The sequence below is a fragment of the Pristis pectinata genome, chromosome 2, assembly GCF_009764475.1.
Source record: "Pristis pectinata isolate sPriPec2 chromosome 2, sPriPec2.1.pri, whole genome shotgun sequence".
Classification (NCBI taxonomy): domain Eukaryota; kingdom Metazoa; phylum Chordata; class Chondrichthyes; order Rhinopristiformes; family Pristidae; genus Pristis; species Pristis pectinata.
The window spans coordinates 65,162,524-65,183,142 of NC_067406.1; the positions used below are offsets into that span (position 1 = coordinate 65,162,524).

General features: G+C 39.5%; 1 protein-coding gene across 1 annotated transcript in view; it reads left to right on the forward strand.

Moving 5' to 3' along the window:
* The first annotated feature begins 8,565 nt into the window (after positions 1-8,565).
* The window catches only part of gabrg1 (gamma-aminobutyric acid type A receptor subunit gamma1), a 98,892-nt gene continuing 86,838 nt past the window's right edge, over positions 8,566-20,619 (forward strand). Inside the window, exon 1 of the mRNA XM_052032060.1 lies at positions 8,566-8,687. Coding sequence (XP_051888020.1) covers positions 8,587-8,687 — 101 coding nt within the window. The 5' untranslated portion in view covers positions 8,566-8,586. The remainder of the gene's footprint in view (positions 8,688-20,619) is intronic.

The following is a 20,619-nucleotide window of genomic DNA, read 5'->3' on the forward strand; positions in this document are numbered from 1 at the left end:
ATAACCCATTTATTCTTACTCTCTCTTTTTGTTAGTTAGCCAATATCCCACCTGTGTGAATATATCGCCCCATACTCAAATCCTTTTACCTTATGAAGTAAGCTTTTAGTTTGCACCTTTTTGAATGTCTTCTGGAAGTCCAAATATACCACATCTACTAGTTCCACTTTATCCATTCTGATTGTTAAAGTCGCAAAAATCTTTAGCAAATCTATCAAACACAATTTCATGTTCATAGAACCATGTTGACTCTGTTTGATTATCTTATGATTGTTTTAAATGTCTTGCTATGATCTCCTCAACGCATTTCAGTATCTTCCTAAAAATAGATGTTAGGTTAGCCAGCCTAGAGTTGCCTATTTCCAATCCTCTAGGGCCTTACCAGAATCCAGGAAATTTTGGTAGATTACAACCAAGACATCTACCAGGTCTGCCACCACTGGAGGCCATCAGGTCTGGGGGATGCATTGGCCTTTAGAGCCATTGGTTTGCCTTGTATTTCTTCTCTAGTGACATAAATTGTTTTAGGTTCCTCCTCCCTATAGCCCCTTGTTTATTTATTATTATTATTATTATTACTGGGATGGTTTTAGTGTTTTCAATGAAGACTAATCCAATGTAATTATTTAGAATTTCTGCCATTTTTCTACTTCCAACTATTAATTCCCCAGTCTCATCCCCTAAGGTTCCCAAGCTTGCTTTAGCTAATCTTTTCCTTTTCAACAGTGCATGACAATGTTTTTTCTTATTTACTATATCAACTTAATTTCACCTCTTCTTTTGGGCTTTCCCTTTTATTTTAGTAAAAGAGGATAATTTGTTTTATAGCTGCTGATATTTTTAGAAATATTCCATACTCTTTCAATAGCTCAACATTCTTGGTGAAGATTTTCCGAAACGGGGCTTAATAGCAGGATGTAGTCCTTGATCATTATGTGCAATAACATTTATACTGACAGACAGAATTCCAGAATTTATCTGTTGTGGAATCATTTGAGAAGAAAGTATATTTGCATAAACAGACTAAGTTACTTACTTCAAAGATATGTTCCTCTAACACAATTTCCTGATCTATCTGTTGTTGGATTTGTTTGAAGATTTGATCTATCAGCAGCTTACCTTTCTAAGCAACTTTTCTATTTTATGGTTAGTCTCTCTGCATGTATTCATTAATCCAGTCATGAAAGTTATCCTTTAATCACACATGGGAGGTGTCTTCCCAGTCATCCTGCTGTTTCTCTTGGAACCACTTTTGCTCTTTGATGTGTTAAACAGGTTATTAACACTTTGTTCTCAAGGGTGTCCAGTATATGCACTGCTTTTTATTTCTGTTGTATACAGTGAAGGACTGTACACACATTATAATTCCAATTTGAGCAGGGTAGCTTTTTCACTTTGTTAATAATTTCCAAGGGAAGACATCATTTTTTTTCACTGTCGGTTACAAGCAAGTACAGAGGTAGGGAATGGAGGAAATTGAGAAAAGAGCAAAGCGGAAGGACTGTGAAAGGCTGGAAAAATAAATAATAGGAGGTATGATGGAGCAAGGTTGAAATTGATGGTTATGGGATAAATTTAGAAGAGGTGAAAATGGGAATGACAAAATCATTGAATGAAATTGGAGCTTAAACACTGAGTCTGAAAGGCTTTAGCTACCTAATCAAAAGATGAAGTGCCATTCCTGAGACTTCATTGGGTCAGTGCAAGAGATTGAGGTCAGAGGGCCCAGAATGGGCGTGGTATGACAAGTTAAAATGGCAGTGAACGGGAAGCTCTGGGGCACACTTAAAGTCTGAGTAGACATTGTTCAAGGTGATCAACCAAATAACATTTGATCTCCTCAATGTAGAATATTTCACATTGTGAGTAGTGAAAACTGTACTAAACAGAAAGAAGTAAAAGTAATTTGTTGATTCAACTGGACAGAAGGAGACTGTTAAACCCATTGGGTCCTCATTTCCCAGTCACCTTCTCTGTCGCACACTTCAATTCCCCTTATTCTTTTTGCCAATTGCCTACAGTAATGGGTAATTACAATAGCCAATTAACCTAACAGGTAGGTCTTTGGAATGTGGGAAGGAACCAGAGCACTCAGTTGAAGGGAAGAAGGTGCAAACTTCACAAAGACAACACTCAAGGTCATGATTGAACTTAGATCCCTGGAGATGTGAGGCAGCAACACTAAATACTGAAGTTTCCTGCTACCTGAAAGAGTGTTTGACCCCTGGACTTTGGGGATGACTGAACTGTTCAGTGAATTGTCCTTTTGGAGTGCTGGGAAGGGAATTATGATCAGCTGAAATACAATCCTTTGTATCCATCCTCAGTTCTAGATATCTCCAAGATATCTGGCATTCCTCAAACAACTGCTCTCAACAAGTTCCACTCAATGCTCTCTTCAGCAGCTCTGGGGACACTCTCAAAGCTGGCCTGGCTGCAGCTCCACTTAATCCTTCTCCTTATATAGTACTTCAACAAATTCTTTCTCCTTCCCTTCTTTTTCTGTACTTCAACAAATTCTTTCTCCTTCCCTTCTTTTTCTATCTACTTTAAACCCTAGCACTTTTTCCAATCTCACCCTGCACCATGCCTTCACTGTCCTCTGATCCTCAGTTTCTGGCTGTAAACTATCAGTCCCCAGCAAAGCCTCCCCTGTTATCCCTCACCACAGTGGATGCTACGCTTGGCACAACACTGTGCTCCTCTTCCACTGCTTTCACCTGACCACCAGATCTTCGGACAGATCTTGGCAAGGTAGAGAACACAGTTTTGCACCAAGCCTCATATTCACTGAGGGAGGAGATGAGAGGAAAAAGCTGACGTTCTGCTGAGGATTAACAGAAAGTGAAAAACGTAATAAAGGATGGATTGGAAGGAGTGCTGGGATTCAGAATAAATTGGAAGGAGAAAAAGGAATTTAGAGTGTGTCCATGTCCCGGAGTTGTAAAAGCTTACAATCCTTTGCACCCAAAAAGGAAGAAGAAAGCGATTTCTTCATATCTTTGTCCTATTTTGCCCCTCCTTGTCCACTCCCTTTCCCCATTTACATGCCTCTTTTGAAGTCTTCTGCCTTTTTAACCATTTCCATTATCCTGACACTAACTCTCTTTCACTCTTGAGATTCAATCCCTCTGTACCTCTGACTGCTCTGGATGGCCTGAAAGTCTATGCCTTTTACTTGAAAGGAGTACTATCAAGTCCCCTTCCACCATCACCCACTGGCTGAACTCAATCTCTCGCTGAAGTAATGGGTTGCTTTTGGAATTCATATGAGTTCTAGGCATGTCTCTTTTGTGGAATAAGGAATGTATCATCCCTCTCAGACCTCCTTCCTCATCTCCTTTGCCAGTAATGTATTGGTTATTGGTTCCAGACCTTCCTCTCACCTCAAACTCCAAATTTCATAAACTCCTCCCTCCCCCCACAATATGTTCCATTTTTAATATTTTTTTCACCTCTTCCTCTATCTCCATTACTGGGGATAGATTAATGACCAGAATTCACTCTAAACCAACTGACTCCCATAAACCACTGTAATTCCATTTTCTCCCACTCTGCTTCCTGCCAGTACTCTGTATTACTCTCTCAGTTTTTCTGTATGAGGGGGACTGTTCTAATGATGTATGGTAGCTGGATTGCTCTCACATAAAACCATTATGGACCTAATGTGTTGAATGTTTTTTCTTCCATGCTATAATGATTCTGTGGTTCTGTGATTCCTAATTCAGCAACCTTTGCATCCTAGCCCAATTCATCAACACTTCTTAAAACTAAATGGTTCTTGTAATGTCTTTTCCAAAATATTACATTATATTGTGCCCAACTCCATTCTATAATAACCTAACACCAGAAAGGAGTTTATCCTTCAAGATGACAGATGTTAGTTACATTTAGCACAAGAGATTCCCTGCTCAGCAGCAGGTACAGGTTCAAGCTAAATTGATATTGCTGCTGGACTGACACGACCTGTCAATGTTCATTTTCATTCATTTTAAATAATATTTTCTTCCTCAGTACATAGGTTTGGAGGGAAGACTCAGATTCAAACTCAGACACTTCTTTTCTTCCAAAATAAAGTTTATTTTATTCTCTAAATGTCAGATTTCTCCCTTCCCAAGTGTTTGAACTGCAACTTGTTTTATCTGAAACAAATTACACCAAGGTTGGATTTTCTGTCACTGTAGTAGATCATCCACTTAAAGTCAAAGTCAATGCCCGATATTTGATTACGTTAAGCCAAATTGTGCTTAGTACAGATTGAAGCACAGTTAATCTGATACAAGAAAATTAAAAAAAAACACAGCTGTCTGTGGAAGGGGTTAACAGTTCTGTATTGAAAAAGAATAGATTCTGATGTCATCAGTCAGTATTGCTTTAATCACTTCTCATAGCTCTCAAGGCTATTTTAAAAGAATTGTCAGACTAAAAACAACCAAAATCCACTTTACTTTTTCAATGTCTTTGTGAATTTTTATTTTTGGGGGCTGATGCTAGTGGATGCTAGAATATAGGCTACGAATTGCCCTTCACCCCTAACAGTGAAGCTACTGAAAGTGAATTGGAGTACATTGGATGGCAGATCTGTTTAAAGCTGGCAGCAAAAGGTAATTTCCACTCCATTTTACCTTCAAGATTTACACAAACACAATTACCTTCAGATATAATGTTCAGCTCTCCTTTTCTTCTAATCTTCAAAACATGAGCCATGAAGGCACAGAGATGTGAACACATATTTATCTGTCACTAGGAATTAAAGTCTGCTAAAAGGGCAGAAATAATTTGGAAGAGCATGATAACTCTAAAAAAAAATTCTGTGGCATAATCCAGCTGCAAGTTATCTCTAGACCTCCACATCCTTCAATCATTCCCCTTTTAAATCCTGGGTAACTGTTTTGATCACAGTCAATTGCATGATCAAACGGTTGCTTTCAGTATGATAACGGCTATCAGATTCCAACGCTATTAAATGATAAATAATCAGAATCTAGTTAAATCATTGAGACCTTGGCATAGATGAGAAATTCAAAACTCTTATTCTTAGGTCCAGAACTAGAGACATTAAAATGATGTAGAATAACAAGAATTTCACCATTGCCAAAATAAATGTTTAATTTTCACAATTTAAAGGGGCTAATTAACTTCAAAAACTACAATTTTGTTCAGAAATATTTTAAATATGACTCAAGACAGAATAGGTGTTTCAAAACTGCATGTTTACAGAAAGATAACGGTGTTTGATGCCTTTCATTTTTTTCCTTTCTTGTATATTTTTTGAAATGACAGTGGAAAAATACTTGATTGAAGAAAAAGTTAGCCTTCATCTTCAGAACTGGTGTTGAAAAAGGAGACACAGCTGTGTGGAAATTAAGTCTGTTTGCAGATTGCATGTTGAAGAGCAGCATTTAGATGAAGAACAAGGCAGGGAAAAGAATAGATTCCTTAGAAACTCCAGAGGTAATAGTATGAGGATGGGTTATGTGGACACCAGTTCTAACTGTAGCGAGATCAGTAAAATATAGCACCATGAGGGTAAAGCCATAGGGCTGGGCAACAGAGAGAAGGCAAATAATTGGAGATCTCTTTAAATAGCTCTGGTGAGGTATTCTTTCTATGGCTGAATTTATTTTAAGGGAAGATATTAACTTGAGTGTGCATCTCTACTTTGGATAGCACGTATTACATCAGCCATCATAATCTGTCCATTCTACATATTTCCACTGGCAATTAACAGCTGGTATGATGTGCCATAAATGCACACACCCACACTGGCTGCAATAATGGAACTAATCTGGCACCTGTCACTCACAAGTAGCGGCTAGTTCTGTTTTGTGGAAGTTTTTCAGTTTTCAACAGTCTGTCTCCCGAAAGAGCCAGTCTCAATGTTTCTTATTCTATGTCTAGTATTCCTGTAAATAATTGCATAGGTTTCTTTGTACCTGGCATTTTGAATTTTAAAATCACCTTGCAGTAAAAATCATTTGCCTACTTATGAAAGGATTTTAAAATTCTCAGTACTGCTTAGTTTTTAATGCAATTTTTGCATGTTGGTTTTGCTGGCAAGGCCAACATTTATTTCCTGTTCCTTATTGTTCTTCTTTAAGTGTGAACTAGACTCAGGTTATGATACAATTGAAACAGCTAGGCCAGTTTAGAAGGCAGATAAATGTCAACCACATTGCTGTGGATCTGGAGTCACATGTAGTTTGGACCAGGTAAGGATAGCAAATTTAACCCCATCAAGAACATTAGTGAAGCAGGTGGATTTTTACTGCAACCAGGTAATTTCATGGTCACAATTACTGAGTTCAATTTTTTTTCACAATTACAGATATTCTTAATTTTAAAAAATATAAATTTCACTGCTGCTATCATGGGATTGTTAGTCTATTCCTAAAACTACCACTGCATACCACATATGTTTAGTGATAAGGTTTTAAACTAAATTTCTTCATGGTGTACACAAAACTGCATGAAAGTATTCTTACCCCATTGGATCCCATTAAATTTCTTTTTAAATATTTAAGGCCTTGTTCTATCAAATGTGTATCTGTGTACTTAAAATTTCTCTACACATTTAAAGTTTAGTCGCTTAGTGTTGTTCCTTCCAAAATGGTTTATTTTACATTTCTTTGCCTTTTAGTTAATCTAACATCAATCTACTCAATGAAAAACAGATAATTCTGAAAATACTCAGAAGGTCAGGCAGTACCTATGAAAAGAAATACAGAGTTAATGTTTCAGGTCAATAAGCTTTCATCAATCTGAAACATTAACTCTCTTTTCCTTTCCACAAATGCTGCCTGGACTACTAATTGTTTCCAGCATTTCCTGTTTTTATTTCACATCTCCACCTTCTGCCGTGTTTTGCTTTTCAGCCTACTTAAAGTACTTGCCCAGTTATGTGGTCCTGAAGTTGGTTACAGTCCTACTTTGCAGTTTACTGCATTTGTGCCACTTATTTGGTGTTGTACTCCATCTCCTTAGTTGAGTCTATTTTCTACTTAGTAAGCAGAGCAAGAGTCTTAACATTTGGGACACCTCTGTTTACTTTCCTCCATTCATGAAATAACCATGAATCACTGCCCTGTTTTTTTTATTCAACATTAGCTCCACAGTATAAAAAAACCAGAAATGCTGGAAACACTCAGCAGGTCAGACAGCATTAGTAAAAAGAGAAACAGAGTTAATATTTTAGGTTGAAGACCCTTCCTCCTAACTGCTTTTGTTTCTCTTTCTTCAGATGTTGCCTGACCTGTTGAGTGCTTATTGCATTTTCTGGATATACTTCAGATTTTCAGCATTTGCAGTGTTTTGAATTACGTTTGATCCATGGTGCTATGTTCACTTTAATACCATACTAGTTAATTTTATCAATGGCCTTCCTCAGCAATAATTTCCTTTCCAAAATTCATACCGATATTAACCAATATTGGTGGAATTGGTTGTTATTTAATTATATTGCAATAGTCTCTCTCATTTCTTTCAAGAACTCTTAAGTTTGAGAGACATGATCCTCCTTTTGTAAATCCATGTTGGCTATTCCTGAGTAATCTGTATACAAGTGACTCTATTCTAGTTTCAGAGGAGGGTGTTTTGAAAAGTATGAAGAACCTAGAACTGGATTACAGGGAATGAATAGATAACCAATTTTAGGAGCACATAGCCAGCTAAGTAGACAAGTGGACAGTGCCCTAGGTATTTTCAGTATCCATCAGAAGAAAGATAAAGTCATAATACTGCAAATGCTGGAAATCAGAACTAAAAACAAAAGAATGCTGTAAACATTCATCAGGTCTAGCAGCATCTATGGAGAGATAAACAGTGCAGGTGAAAACAGAAATTATTTACAAAATGGATAGATTCAGAGTTGGAGTCCTTTTGGAAAGATGAGTTCATATGAACTAAATGACCTTCCTGCTTCATGTTCATGCTGTGTTGTCTATGAAGCACCTTGAAGATATTTCTGGTGCTCAGTGCTGCCAAAGTCCATGACATGGATATCCAAAGTTATAAATCAAGGAAATTCAAATGTAATTGTCAGTAATTGCTAATGAACATATCAGTACTTATAGCAATTAGCAGTCTGTCTATTATTTCCTTGATCAAATGAACATATGCAACCAATTTGTTAGTGTGCTCACCAAATATAGTATTTTTACTTCCTATCTTAAATCAAATAATAATTTGAAGCTTGCTTCAGTCCAGTTCTGTCATTTAAACATGCTGAACCACATTAAAATGTTACTACCCATGCTAATTAAAGAATATTTATATGCATGTTGTAATGTAAAAATTACATCTTTGGCTAAGAGGTATTTAAAGCAGTTTATCAGTAATGTTCCTTTAACAGAAGCACAACAAATCTTCAGTGTAATGGATTGTGAACCACAGTCATATTGGAAGTCCCACCCCACTCAGCTCTGATTTGCAGAAAGGCTCATTGCTATAATTTATAGAAAGGATCTGCAATCCCTATGGTTACTTTCCCTGTCTATTAACATTTGTCTGTACAGTTCCGGTTGCTGGCTGGTTTGGATTGTTCTACAGCAGTAGAGTCAGGGATTTTCCACCAATACTGTTTCTGCGATGGGTTCAGAGAAACATTATTTTTCCATCTTTTTCCTTTGTACACCTTTTTGCTTCAAATTATATCTCTCTGTCTTGGTGGTGTTTGTTTTGAGAGCCTGGTAAGTGCTTGGTCAAAGATGTATTGCAATTGTGCTCGACAAAGGGAGCTTGCCTTTTTTTTGCTTAGTACACTGCTTGCACACCAATTGAATTTTGTAAATGCATGCAGCAGTGTCCTTGAAAGCTGTTTCAGGATAATTGCTATAAGATTTGCAATATTGCATTTATATTTAGCCTCCATATGTAAATTGATTCATAGCTGAAATGGTTGCCTGTTCTTCTATGTTAATATTCATTTATATTATCAAACATGGCACTAAATTGCTCATAATACCATACTGTAATATATACTAATATAATTTTATACTGCCATCCATGAATTGCCTTTTGAAATGCTTTAACTTTCACTCTTCTGCGAGATATATGCTACAGTTATTTGATGAATTTCGATCTTGATTAATGGATACTATGCAATGTTGCTACTCTATACTGATTGTTTTAATTAAAACTGAATCTTTGAACTGCATTTTAAGGTTTGCTTTAAAGCATTTATCAGAACAGCAATTTTCTGCATTTTCTCCACTGCAGTGGTTGATGCAGGTGTTTAAAGTTTGCTCCACTAGATGACATTTACTCCTATGCCTACAAATGATATTTGCAATACATGGTGTTAATACCTCCACTCTATGGTTGGTTGGGGAGTACCTTACATTTTGAATTGCTGAAATTATCATATATAATTTGGCCTGGTTAAGTAAAAGACAAAACGGTAGTGATCTCAAGACCTAATTCATTTTAAATCATTCACTGAGGTATTGTACCTTTTTTGAGCATGTCAGATGTTGCCTCACTTCTGCTAAAGAGAGCAGCCATCCTGAAAGTTCATTTATTGAAATTAATATCTACTTGTGTACATGTCAGGTTTCATTGGTTGTTCCTGTCACACTCTGCGCATTGAATGCAAACTCTCCTGCTTCATTACTCCTGTAAATCTTTTCAAAAAGAAAAAGGAAATGTAAAGCTTTTCTGATTCAGCATCATAAATTTGGATGGAGCTACAATTACTCTCTTACTGATCTCAGGAGTTAACAAGCTGTTGCAATTGTCAGCCTTTGTCTGTTCAGGCCATACTTAAACAGTGACCAACCTCAACCAAATATTTTTAAACTATGGTATCTGGGTTGTGACATCAAAGCTTCATTCTGTCACCATTTTCTTTTCTTTAGAATGTCTCCTCAATCCCTCTGCTCAAACATCTCCTCTTTAGACTAAGACACCGCTCTGTTTCTGAGACCACCACAGTGCTTACCTCCCACCATCACCCAATATATATGTCCAAACCTTCACTGCCTGTTATGTTACCCTGCTCTGCCCTGATTGCTCATCCTTGCTGAACAGTGTGCCTGGTAATCCCCAACACCTGAAGTTTAAAACTCCCCTCACTGTGCTTTTGTCCCTTCAAGGCCTGATACATTCAAGTATTTTGTAACTATTAATACTCTTAAAACTCTCCAATTATTTGATTCTTGCCACATGCGCCACCCATTTAAAGGAAATAAAAAATGCAAGGCTCTTAAATCCTGATAAAGAAGTATCTTGATTTTGAAATTGTTATCCTTCTTTTCCCCTCCCCATCCCTGTGATCTCTTCCAGCTCTTTTGGGAGACTATCATTTCTAGTTTCACGTTCATCCTTGAATTCAGTTGGCAATCATGTCTTAAGCTGCAAAGACCCAAAGGAATGGTATTCCCTCCCTAAGCCTCTCTTCCTTCTCTTTCAGGACCTGAACTTGCATGTTTATTCGATCCTTGTAATCTTCTATTGCTCTACTCGATCATCATCCAATAAACAGCTCAATGACATGAGAAATGAGAACCAATATGGCTCATGCAATGGACCTGGTGGCTGAATATTCTGCTCAATTATGAAGTCATATTCATAGAGTCATACTGCACAGAAACAGGTCCTTTGGCCCACTATGTTTATGCCTACCATTTATACTATTCCCATTTACCAGCACTTGGTCCGTAGCCTACTATGCCTTGGTGATTCAAGTGGTCATCCAGATGCTTCTTAAGTATTATGAGAACCTGCTCCCCCACCTTCTCAGGCAGTGCATTCTGGATTCCAAACACCCTCTGGGTGAAAAGATTCTTCTTCAGATTCCCTCTAAACCTTTCACTCTTCACCTATGCCATCTCATCTTAGACTCCTCTGCCATGGGGAAAAGATTCTTGCTAACTACTCTTTTTATGCCTCTCGTGATTTTGTCTATTTCTATCAGGTCCCTCTTCAGCCTCCTTTGTTATCATGTGGTGTTATTGGGCACACGATTCAGCTGCTATCTTTGTTTCTTTATAACTGGCAAATCACCAGCTCTACTCTTATTGTTTATTGGCAACTCATTGGTTGGTAGGCTGGGAAATGGCAAAGTATGATCATAAGTAAGGAAGTGCCATTTGACTCTTTCACTCCCTGAATTTTAGGACTGGCATTCAGCTAATTAGTAAATTCCATCCCTTAACTCCACCACCTTTAGAGTTTCCTCACTGCCCTTCTCCACTGTTTCTGACCAAAGTCTAATAACTCTGTCTAATCTATGTATCTGTCCATATTCTGATTTTGCACATGTAAAGATCCTCGGGATATCTTTCAATATTAAATGCAAGCTGCTTTAAAGGCAGGAGCATAGTTCTATCCAGGATGTCCCATGTAAGCAGATGAACTGAACCAAATTGCAGACTGCAAGTGAGAGAACTTCTGCATATGCAGGAAACTGGCATAGAATGGGCATATTATCGCTGAATCCTGTGCCTAAATGGTGCAAGGTGGGCGAGATAAGTTAATGTTTGAACCACATTTGATTATGATTGGCAAAAAATCAGTGCTACTTTTGCTCCTTAATTCGTGCAGTGGGAAATTGAAAGTCAGTGGTGCCATTCAAAGGAGGCACACTCATGCTTTTGAATCATGTCCTTAGCCATTCTTATAAAGAGAAGATGGTTACTAGGAGACGTTCCTCCAGCAGTTGCACGTCTCTGCAATCTGACCTGCTGCTCTTCCTCCTCATGTTCTTCCAGTCTAGGAACTCCCAACGCAGTCAAACGCATCTCCACAAATTTTGAACTCAGTTAGATCAGTGAACATGAGCAGAAATTGGCCTGACATTCTGCCAGCAGTCTAATAAAATAACTAGGAGCTGTCTGAATACAGTTGAGGTCCATTCAAATAGGAATATCCTTGTTCTTTATAACTGCCAGCAAGGATTATGGGAGTTTTTAAATGTGAACAAATGCAATGATTTTAAATACTAATTAAGGAATGTCTTAATTTAGAAAAGATCATCCTTGTACCCCCTCCCCACTTCTGTAATTTCCTCCAGCTCTATTGAGAGACTATTGTATCTGGGTTAATTTTCATCATTGAATTCAGTCGCTCTATCATTGCTGCAAAGACTCTAAGGTATGGAATTCCATCCCTAAGCCTCTCTGCCTCCTCTTTCAGGACTGGAACTTGAATGTTTATTAGACCCTTGCTGTTGTTAAATTGTGTGGGAGGGGTTGTGAAAGTGCCTGTGTAGGAAGTGCAAATTACAGCCGTGATGTTCTGGAGTGTATAGTCATAGACTATACATTCCAGCACAGGCTCTTCAGCCCAACTTATCCATACTAACCAAGATGCCCGTCTAAGCTAGTCCCATTTGCTCATCCAAGGCACTTTTTCCTTGGACAGTGTTGATCTGCTTGAGTTTTGTTGGAGCTGAACTCATTCGGACAAGTGGATAAACACTCCATCACTCTTGAGTCTTGTTTATGATGGGAAGGCACTGGAACATCAGGAACAGGAGTTAGGGCAGGGCGTGGTGGGCTGTGATTGAGGATCCCTAGCTCTAATCTATTCTTTTAGCCTCAGCATAGAGAAGTTTCTGGTCAATGGAAATCCCAAGGATATTGATGCTAGAACAGTAATAGAACATAGAACATAGAACACTACAGCACAGTACAGGCCCTTTGGCCCACAATGTTGTGCCAACATTTTATCCTGCTCTAAGATCTATCTAGCCCTTCCCTCCCACATAGCTCCCCATTTCACTATCATTTATGTGTCTATCTAGGAGTCTCTTAAATGTCCCTAATGTATCTGCCCCCACAGCCTCTGTGGGCAGTGTGTTCCATGCAACCACCACTCTCTGTGTAAAAAAAACCTACCCCTGACATTCCCCTTATACCTTCCTCCATCACCTTAAAATTATGTCCCTTCGTGTTAGCCATTGTCACCCTGGGAAAACGTCTATGACTGTCCACTCAATCTGTACCTCTTATCATCTTGTACACCTCTATCAAGTCACCTCTCATCCTCCTTCTCTCCAAAGGTAATGTTGAGTATCAAGGGTAGATGATTAAACTGTATCACTTTAGAGATTCTTACTTATTGCTATTCAGAAGGCGGCTGTTCAGCCCATCAGATATATCCTGGCTCTTAGCAGAGCATTCCGATCAGTCACATTGATTCTCTTATTTCTCTGTAACCCAACAATTTATTTGTCTGTCCACTTCTTATTGATTCTTTTGGCATTTGCCAAAGACGGGGTTAGTTTACAGTCTGCAATTAGCATAACAATGCATCCTTAGAGTGTGGGAAAAACTGGAGCACCCAAGGGAAACCCAGGGATTCACAGAGAGAATGGTCAAACTCCACACAGAATATGAGGTGAGGATCAAACCCTGGTCACTGGAGCTGTGGGGCAGTAGCACTAATTATTGCACCACTGCAATATCATTGTTTGTGATTTGTCTGGTGTGAATGTTCCTTACCAGTAATGTTGAAGCCTCAATGTTGTCCAGGTCATACTGCGTGAAACAGGCACTGATTTATTACCTGATGACTGGCAAATGGAAGAGCAGACAGAAAGCAGGAGCAAACATCCTCAACTCTGACCTTATTATGGAGGAACATCATGAAAAAAATGGCTCAAGATGGTTGGACCCAGGACACTGCCTTGAACTCTGGCAATGATGTCTGACCCTGAGATGATTGGCATCCATCTTCCTTTGTGATAGATATTTGATGAAAGATGCATTTCCTTCAATGGAAGTGCAGATATTGTTCAGAATTTCCATGGTAAAAGGTCCATTGTAGTCTAGTATGTTCACACTAAGAATCCTCAGCTGCTCCCCTTGCAGCATCCAACTGTACCTAACATATTTCAAAGTTATAATCCTTTTAGTCATTCAGAAATCCATTTTGCATTTTGATTACTTATTGTGTAAAGAACTTCCCAGTTAAGTAAATCTAGAGTATGTATTTTAGGTTTGTGGGTTGAATGGAGAAATATTTATCTTAAACGACAAAAGCACTCGGGCGTATAAGTTTAAATAGTAGCAGATTGTATTGCTGTTACTCAGTAGTGGTGAAATAGTTCTGTATGGATAAGGATCATAAATCTTCTGGTCTCCAATACTCTGAGCAAAATGGTGCAAGTGGCTAAAACTGTGCTGTTTCTCTGTGGTTTTCACTAACATTATGGGATGAGACTTAAAGAATCTCGTGATACTTCAGGACTATTGTAATCAAAAGTATGAAGAATATCAAACAACTCTACATGTGTTCTATGCACTTGGGAGTTAGTATTGTGTGTCAGTTCGGTTACACTAAGGAACTTGTAAATGAGACAAAAACTAGCCATTGTAAAAATATATTTTTGTTGATATTGCAGATTTATTCTCCACTAGACAATGGAATATTACATGGTTTTAAAATAATGTGATGTGTAGTAGACTGCAGTCATGCATTCCAGACAAAATCAAAGTACCAGCATGAAGTACTGAGGGTTTAATCATACATGTTCTGCACAATTGCTATTGTTTGTAAGGAAAAAGATATGAGAACAAAGGTAAAATGGTAGTAAGCATGTCTTTGGATGCCACCATATTTTGACAACGCTATGTAAAATGTTGAAATTGTTTCCAAGTTGGTATTCACCCAAATTATTATTTTAAATTAATCCAATTTGAATAATTTAAAGTTCAGAATTTCATCAGCTGCTAAATGGTGAATTAAATGATGATCACTACAGTGTAATATGTTTGACCTCACCAAACATTACACAACAATACAAACAATGAGCATCAAGTGATGGAGTGCTCCTGTATAAATATTAAGGTGGACTTCTTAGTGATAGTGTAGCAGATAGTGTGACACTATTACAGCGCCAGTGACTCAGGTTCAATTCCAGCCACTGTCTGTAAGGAGTTTGTATGTTCTCCTCATATCTGTGTGGGTTTCCTCTGGGTACTCTGGTTTCTTCCCACATTCCAAAGACGTATGGGTTAGGAAGTTGTGGGCATGCTATGTTGGCGCCAGAAGCATGGCGACACTTGCGGGCTGCCCCCCAGAAGACTCTACACAAAAGATGCATTTCACTGTGTGTTTTGATGTACATTGGACTAATAAAGACATCTTCTCTTCTTCATCTTCTCTTATATTGGTGCCCTCTGGACATCCAATGGCTGCAATGCACCTCACTGCAGTGGAATGGAGCAGCTGCTTCATCTCTCCTGCCTTGGGTCTTTTGCAGAAGCACTTTAACATTTTTAGGATTTTTGGATATTTTGCAGCTAACTGTATATTAAAATAAGGGAGGTTTATCTTGGGATTATGTCCTCATTAGTCTATCCCAGGATTTCAAGGGTCTTCCTTCCTTCCTTGCATTTGTGCCTGTAGTACTAGGTGCACCTCAGTACCAAGCCATGGCTGAACCCTGTCTGTAAGCATTAGGCATGTACAGGAGGACATCTGCAAGCCTTGAGGCCTTCTGACTGCTGCAGAGCAGCGTGCATCAGCAGAATCTCCATCTTGTCCCTGGGATGTCTGCAGACATTCCTCCCCAATACTGGGATGACCAATGATTTTTTCTGCTTCGAAATGAAGCAAAAGGTCGTGAGTTATCCATTTTCCCTCATTAAGTTATGACTTCTGGGCCTGTAGCTACTGCAGATACAAGCCCAAGAGCAAATAGTAAGGAAGCCCCTTGAAATCCTGGGGCAGGCTAATGAGGATAGAATCCCAAGGGAAAAGAATTGGCATTATTTTCTTTTTAGTGTCTTCAGAATCAGAATCAGATTTATTATCACTGACATATGACATGAAATTTGTTTTTTGTGGTAGCAATACAGTGCTAAGACATAAAAATCTATAGATTACAAAAATAAATAAACAGCGCAAAAAAAATAAATAATGAGGTAGGGTCCATGGATCGTTCATAAATCTGATGGCGGAGGGGAAGAAGCTCTTCCTGAATCATTGAATGTGGGTCTTCAGGCTTCTGTACCTCCTCCTCAATCATAGTAATGAGAAGACGGCATGTCCTGGATGGTGAGGGTCCTTAATGATGGATGCTGCCTTCTTGAGGCACCACCTCTTGAAGATGTCCTCAATGGTGGGGAGGGTTGTGCCGTGATGGAGCTGGCTGAGTCTATAACCTTCTGCAACCTCTTGCGATCCTGTGCATTGGAGCCTCCATACCAGAGTGTGACGCAACCAGTCAGAATGCTCTCCACCATATATCTATAGAAATTTGCAAGATTCTTTGGTGACATACCAAATCTCCTCAAACTCCTAATGAAGTAGAGTCTCTGGTATGCCTTCTTCGTGATTGTGTCAGTATGTTGGGCCCATGATAGATCCTCTGAGATGTTGTTGCCCAAGAACCTGAATCTACTCACCCTTTCCACCGCTGACCCCTCAATGAGGACTGGTGTGTGTTCTCCCGACTTCTCCTTCCTTAAGTTCACAATCAGTTCCCTGGTCTTTCTGATGCTGAGTGCAAGGTTGCTGTTGCGACACCACTCAACCAGCTGATCTATCTCACTCCTGTAAACCTCCTCATTACCATCTGAAATTCTACCAACAACAGTGGTGTGATCAGTGAATTTATAGATGGCATTTTAGCTGAGCTTATTCACATAGTCATGGGTGTAGAGAGAGTAGAGTGGTGGGCTAAGCACACATCCTTGAGGTGCACCTGTGTTGATATTTAGAGAGGAGATGTTATTGCTGATCTGCACTGACTGTGGTCAATAAGGAAGTTGAGGACCCAGAGGGATGTACAGAGGCCCAGGATTTGAAGCTTTGTTATTAGTACTGAGGGAATGATGGTGTTGAACACCGAGCTGTAATCAATAAACAGTAGCCTGACATATGTCTTGCAGTTGTCTTGATTGGGGGGTGGGGGGAGGGGTGGGTGGATGATTCCCTGAGCAGAAAGAGCAGGGGAAACTTCCTGTATTTTAATATACTATGAGTTGTCAGATATTCCAACATTCTAAAACTGCTGAAGTACTGTTACTGATAAGTTGGCTGTGCAGAAACACTTATTGTTCCTTTTTAAAATAATTGCTCCTTGCAAGTAACATTGTCAATGCTGTTCATTGGCTCATGTAGCAGCAGTGGCCTAGCTATCAAGAGTAATTAGTGCTGTCTAAAGTCAGTATTTACCTCTGAAAGGGAACGTACAATGTGGTTGCAAGAACGCTGATGGCTTATTTTGAAAGGCAAATCTCCAGTGAGCTACTTTGAGGAATGCCAAACCATGCATTCCTCAAAGTAACTCACTGGAGAGACCAAGCACAAAGATTTTTGACAATCTACTGGAAATATGGAGAAAGGTCCTGAATGTGCAAAGTAGCCAGAAGATCTTCTAACACGCTTAGGGGGCAAACGGAGAAAGGGATGGAAGCCAATGGCAGGAATATTACTCATTGAACGTGGATGTGATCCAAGAAGATGACTAATGAAATGACAAGGTGAAAGACTTGATCTTCAAGGGAAGATCCAATCAACATATTATAGCATTGGCCTCAACAATCCTGAATTCATCATGTCCACTTAACTCACTTATGAACAATCTCATTCCATCTGCACTTAACCTTGCCATTTGCATGCATTTCATCAACTTCACACACTCGGCACCACTGCAAACCACACTTACTGCCGCTGCAACTCACATACATGCGAGTCAAAAAACTGCAGATGCTGGAAATCTGAAATAAAAACAGAAAAGGCTGGGAACATTCGGCAGGTCGGGCAACATCTGTGGACAGAGAAAAAGAGTTAATGTTTCAACTGGGAATGAGAGAAATCAAGTTAATTTAAGGTTGCAGAAAGGGCAGAGAAAGGATAGATAGGACAAAGGGAATATTTTTAATAGGGTGGCCCCAGCGGTGCCATTGGGGGATAATCATTTGATGAAGTCATCCAGCTGATCAGATAATGAGGGAAGTTAGAGAGAGAAAGTGTGAGAGAGAGAGAAAACCACAAACAAATGATATAGAGAGCTTAGTAACATGGTGTCATGACAACAACCTTTCCCTCAATGTCAGCAAAACAAAAGAGCTGGTCATTGACTTCAGGAAGGAGGGCAGTGCAGACGATCCTGTCTACGTCAATGGTACTGAGGTCAAGAAGGTTGAGACCAAGTTCCTGGGAGTGAACATCACCAATAGTCTGTCCTGGTCCAACCATATAGATACCACGGCCACAAAAGCTCACCAGTACCTCTACTTCCCAGGAGGCTAAAGAAATTTGGCATGTCCTGGTCAACCCTCACCAATTTCTATCGATACACCATAGAAAGCATCCTCTCCGGGTGCATCATGGCTTGGTATGGCAACTGCTCTACCCGTGACTGCAAGAAATTGCAGAGAGTTGTGGATAAGCTCAGAACATTATGGAAACCAGCCTCCCCTCTGTGGACTCTGTCTACACTTCTTGCTGCCTCGGTAAAGCAGCCAGTATAATCAAAGACCCCATCCACCCCAGACATTCTCTCTTCTCCCCTCTCTTATCGGGCAGAAGATACAAAAGCCTGAAAGCACGCACCACCTGGCTCAAGGACAGCCTCTATCCCTATTCTGCTGTTATAAGACTATTGAATGGTTCCCTAGTATGATAAAATGGACTCTTGACCTCACAATCTACCTCATTATCACCTTGCACCTTATTGTCTACCTGCACTACACTTTCTCTGTAGCTGTTACACTTTATTCTGCTCTTGTTTTACTGTGTACTACCTCAATGCACTGTACGAATGGTATGTAAAACATGTTCTTCGCTGTACCTCAGTACATGTGACAATAATAAACCAATTCCAATTCCAAAGGAGTATAATAACTGTGAAATAAGGGCAGGTTGAGAGAACTTTCTCTCTAATTTCTCTTATTTCATAGCATTTAAATTCTTTTGTTTGCATTTTCTCTGTCTTTCTGTCTGTCTCTCTTCATCAGCAGCTTAACCCCATGGCAATCCTGGCCTCACTCTTTGCCTTTTCCATCTATCTCCCACCCTCTCTGTAACTTAAAACTAATTTGCTTTCCCTCTCTCGTCCAGTTCTGATAGAGCCATTACTCTATTTCTTTTTCCACAGATGCTGCCCGATCTGCTGAGACTTTCCTGCGCTAACTTTTTTTAATTTGAGCTCGCACATATCGCTGGTTACTCAAGCATAATAGCCACATTGCTGAACAGATTGTGTGACGTATCCTGAAACACTTCACTCCTTTGTGCTGGAAATATCACTGCACAATTGGAAGCAGCATGAAAGAACAAGAGAACAATGAACAAATCTGAATACTTAACCCCATGGAGGGGGAACTGTTGGCTATTGAGAGAAGGTCATCACTGAGGACCTGGCCTCTGGCAGAGTTTGCATGCATAGGTGATGAAGGTGTCCATGCATCTAATCCACCATCTGTCTTCCTATTTCCACTCATTCCACAATCTCTTCTGGCTCACATGTGCGCATGAAAACACTTCAAAGTGCTTTCTTTGCCTCACCACAACCCAAGTCTTGTCTAGTTTTCTTTTCCGATGTAGCAGAACCGTACCCAGCCTAGACAGTGAAGGAAGAGGAAGAAGAGTGAAAGTGCGGAAATGTCTTGTGAAGTTTCTTTTCATTCATTTATGGATGAAAGCATTATTGATAGGACCTAGGTATATTGCTTATCCTTGAGAAGGTGGAAGTGAGCTGTTGTATTCCTTTGGTGAAGATAATCTGGCAGTGTTCTGAAATGGGGACTTATAGTATTTACAACTAGTGACAGTGAAGGCACGATGATATATTTCCAAGTTAGGATAATGTGTGACTTGGTGAGCAATTTGCAGGTGGTGGTATTCTATGTACCTGTCATCTTTCTAGGTGGTAGAAGTTGCAAATTTAGGAGATTTTTTTTTACTGAGTAAGCTTTGGTCAGTTGATTAAATCTATTTTGTGTGTGGTAAACACTGCAGCCAAGACTGAGGATTGAATACTAATCAAGTGGGCAACTTTGTCTTGGATGGTGTTGAATTTCTTAGGTGTTGGAGCTGTACTCATTCAAGAAAGTGACATGTGCATCATAAATGAAAGAAAGCAATTGGGGAGTTAGGAGGGGTATCACTCACTGCAGGAGACCAACCTCTGGCTGCTTGTAGACACCTTATTTATGTGGCTTTGTTGCAAGAACTTTACATCACTTATTAGCCCATGTGTGAATGTTGTTTAGGTCTTGCGCTGTGTAGATAGGAACTGGTTCATTTGTTGAGGATTGCAAATGGAATTGAACATTGTGTGATCATCACTGAACTTCTAACATTATGATGTAAAGAAGGTTAATGACGAAGTCGCTGATGGTTGGGACTGGGCTCTGCCCTGAGGTACTCCTGCAGCAATGTCCTGGGGCTGAGATGCTTGACTTCCAACAACCACAACCAACTTCTCTTGTGTAAGGCATGTCTCCAACCATTGAAGCTTATTGCTCCTTGATTCCCACTGATTTTAATTTTACAAAGACTTGATACTTGGTCAACTGCTGCATTGGCACTGTAGGTAGTCAGAACTTTGCCTCAGAACTTCACTCCTTGATTTATAGTTTTTGACAAAGATTGCGTTGATATCTGGCATTAAGTGATCCTGGTGAACCCAAGTTGGGCAATGGTGAGCAGGTTGAGTAAAGG